Genomic DNA, 3,778 nt, shown 5'->3' with positions numbered 1-3,778 from the left:
TTTGGATATTCCACCCTCCTAACCCTCAGACATCCTGCCCTCTGTACCTCCGGACATCCTGTCCTTCTGTCCTCCATCATCCTGCCCTCCTATCCTCCTGTCCTCCTGTCCTCCTGTCCTTCTGTCCTCCATCATCCTGCCCTCCTATCCTCCTGTCCTCCTGTCCTCCTGTCCTCCTGTCCTCCTGTCCTCCTGTCCTCCTGTCCTCCTGTCCTCTGGACCTTCGGACCTCCTATCCTTCCATCCTGTTTCCTGTAGAAGTATTACCTTGCAGTGGGAACTCTCCTGAGCACTTCCTGCATCCCTCCAGAACTCTCCCGGGCTCCTCTGGATGTTTCCCGGGCTCCTCCAGAAGTCCTCTAGCGCTCTCCAGCAGAGTAGCCAGCCTCCAGAAGTCCTCCAGACTTTGTTAGACCATCATCAGACTTCCTCCAAAATGAAGGGCACATACTTGGGTAAGGGGCACAGTGTACAAGCTGAGGCCAAGCCCCTCTGAGTCAGTCTCTCTCCCCCTTGAGCAACATGGTTCTTAACAGTTTTCTTGAGTTTTTTTGTTCTAGTAGTTCTTCTGCCTTTCATCACATATATTCCTAGCCATCTGACCCCATCCTATTGATTTTTGTCTCATCTGACCAGGTAGCCCTATTCCAGTCCTCAACAATCCAATATTGAGACTTTAAAGCCAAGGCTGGTCTCCTCCTTCTATAGGCTGAAGATAGGAAAGACTTTTTCTGCCTGTTTACAGCTTTAAGATTGGCTGCCTTAAAAGTATTCTTGACTATTTGAGTGGAGAGAGCAGTGTAAATGATGTAATTAATAAATTTGGTGGCTTGAGTAGCATTGGCAGCCTGCCTAGTTAGAATATTATAAACAAGAGATTTTTTGTTATATGGTGTAAGCTTGAAAGGACAATCTAGTTTGATATTTTTCTTATCTGGCATGACTTTTTTATAATCCTAATGATAGTAACCCTGCTCAGACCAGTTTTGGTAGCAATCTGCCTGGTATACAGATTAGAAGAGCTGAGGATAATAATAGGGGCTATTTCAGCTGTGGGAGAGAGTTGCAGCAGAGTGGGGCAAGATTATTGATGAGGAATGCCTCAAATTGATAGATAGTATGCATAGAACAGTGGTGGAAGTAATTAGAGCAACAGGAGGAAACACCAAGTACTAGAATTATAGAGATTGTGTTAGCCAAACTGAAAGTCAAAAAAGTGTCTCAATGAGTCACCAAATTAAATTAACCATATCTTCACTTAATGACATAATATTTCCACGCTATAGGAATCAAACATGAAGCTTAGAAGCAGAGCTTTCCCATACCTCCCTATGGCTTAGTCATATTCTCATGCCCTGGCTCATAATGAAGCAATTACATGAAAAGTCACAAACATTGAGACACTTTTTTGAGCCACTGTATAGTAAGTGGTGCAATTCTTCTCATGATGTGTATTGGTGTATCATATACTAACTTGCAATACCTTTTATTTGTTTAATTCATGGTGAGTCACTACCAGTCTGAGTCATTTTCTATGTAGTATTCATGAGATCCTCATTACTCCTTGTGTTTTACAGCACCCATGAGCCCATAACTCCCCAAATGACACTTGTAAGGTGGAGTGGGGTGATGTTGTCTTGCTGTAGGAGAACCCTTCCCTCTAATTAGGAGGCATCCTCTAGTTGTAGAGGCTGTGGTGCTGAGGTGATGACATACCTAACCTGTCAATGTCTTGATCTGATGAGTGCATCAGGAAAATGTGCTATGGCTATATAGCAATCTATAGCACTATAAGGTGCTATATAGGGGCCATAGGCCTATAGCTCATATAACCAAGTGGCCAATTGTGTAGGCTAGTTACAGCAATATATAGTGTGCTATAGTGTTATACAGTAGTATGGTAACTACATCCTGCTATCATAGATGACCAACATGAATCCCATTTCAAGCTATCTTGGTAGCTACTGCCCAGAGCAAATCAAACATTGCAGTTGCTCCTCGCCCACATAGGTCAGCTGCTGCGAAGTCCTACATGCATGACCACAGTGATGGCGCAGAGAGTTCACCCTCTGACAGCAACTGGGCTGCAGATGAAGAAAAGCGCAAAAAAGCTGCGCGTCCTTCTGCCATTGACAGTGACAACAACGGCAATGATCTCCCTCCATCTCCACTCTGATTGACCCATGAAGGAAAAGGAAAAGCCAAAGCCAAGGCGTTTGATGAGGGTGACAATGACAAGCAGGACTATAATGAGGAACAGGAGGTCAATGAGGATAAGAGTGATGAAGGCCCTGCCAAGAAGGGAAGGCTGCCATTGGAAGCAGTCTCCAAGGTGCAGGAACTTGGGCAAACCACCATCGAAGCAGCAAAAGCATTAGGGATAGAATATGGCAAAAGTGCGAGGGTGATCCTCATTGAGGCAGGGCTGGCCATGAAGGCAACGCACAAGGAGTCTCCTTGGAATCAGCACCAAATGTGGTTCAAGACTTTTAGCCCCCCCTCTCAAGAACGTATGTATATTCCTTTGTGGGTGTGCGTGGTATGCTTACATTCTTTGCAGAGGATATCAAAGCTTGGAAGGAGGAGCAAGCAGCACACTACAAGGCCCATCCATACAAAGACCCCAAACACACAGCGTTGTGGCAGAAGATTCAGGAGTATTGGGATGGTTCACTTGCTGGTGCAACTGAGGACTTGATATTGCGATCTGCTAGTTCTCTGATGCTGCGCGTTCGTGATGATTTTTCAAAAGTGGTGAGTCTTGCATTAATAGGACATTGATGGAGAAACTAAGTATTACACAGGCTGGTTACTGGTACCGCACCCATGGTATTCATATTTCTGGTGTTGCAATATTTCCTGGTCATGAGGATGCTGGCCACCAAGCATCAGGGTTTTTCTCTGGGTCTGATATCATGAAGGACATCATCAATGCATGACAACTTGACATCAGTCGTATCTTGGATGAGCTCACAACCATACTCAAGTGTGTTTTCTGACAATACTGTCGGATATTGCTCACTTCATTATAGGTACAAAGACTTAGAGGCTGCACAAGCAGAAGGGATATCTTTTAGTTTTCTCCCTCGCTCTACTGCTGTCCCAAATGGCATGCTTTTGTGCAACGGCAAGTCTGCTAGGGACAGGAACAGAAAAGTCACACCAATGATCATCAGCGAGAAGTTTGGTATGTTTTATTTTATTTTATTGTGTCACTAATTTACTGACGGTGTGTCTCATTGGTAGCTGAAGCTGGCCATCCGCTCAAAACCTCGAACAACAGGTGGTTGGACATGCTCAATACTCTTTATGTTGAGCAGCTGTTCATCCTTAACTGGCCCACCACTGTACTGCCCCCCGGCCCCGATTTTGATCTCAAAGCATTGTCAGCAAGCCAGTTGTGTGCACTGGTAGTTCCTTACCTGAGGATGCATCTTGGGGCAATGTACGAGGTTGACTTAGGTCAAGATGATGAGGACAATGATAGTGAGGCAGAAACCGCAAAGACAAAGAAGTGTAAGGGTAAATCCAAGAAGTTGAACGACAACAGAAGGATGAAGGGTACAATAGTAGAGGAGCCAGACATTGTGTTGTCCATTAGAGAGTGGTCTGAGTGTATGTTTTTAGTTGTCTCTTTCATGCATGCACTAATGATACTACAGTTGATGTTGAACATTTAGAGTCTCAGTCTCCCTCAATGTATTCGATCCCCTTGGTCATCGACATGAACAGCAAGGTCCTCTGTGAGCTTCAGGACTCAGTCAAGTTTTTCAAGGAC

General features: G+C 44.8%; 1 protein-coding gene across 1 annotated transcript; it reads left to right on the top strand.

Annotated features, from left to right (window-relative positions):
* Window positions 1-2,032: 2,032 nt before the first annotated feature.
* Window positions 2,033-3,520, top strand: BJ212DRAFT_1296608 (uncharacterized protein; the record flags this gene model as incomplete). The annotated part of the gene is made up of 8 exons (XM_041332482.1): window positions 2,033-2,135; window positions 2,190-2,510; window positions 2,561-2,754; window positions 2,805-2,893; window positions 2,954-2,986; window positions 3,033-3,187; window positions 3,247-3,445; window positions 3,496-3,520. 8 exons carry the CDS (start codon window positions 2,033-2,035, stop codon window positions 3,518-3,520), a joined length of 1,119 nt encoding a protein of 372 aa, XP_041196999.1.
* Between the last annotated feature and the right edge of the window lie 258 nt (window positions 3,521-3,778).

This window comes from Suillus subaureus (genome assembly GCF_016647635.1).
Source record: "Suillus subaureus strain MN1 chromosome Unknown BJ212scaffold_5, whole genome shotgun sequence".
In the NCBI taxonomy this organism is placed as follows: Eukaryota; Fungi; Basidiomycota; class Agaricomycetes; order Boletales; family Suillaceae; genus Suillus; species Suillus subaureus.
The sequence above is the reverse complement of the archived record's forward strand: the minus strand, read 5'-3'. Positions and strand labels throughout refer to the sequence as shown.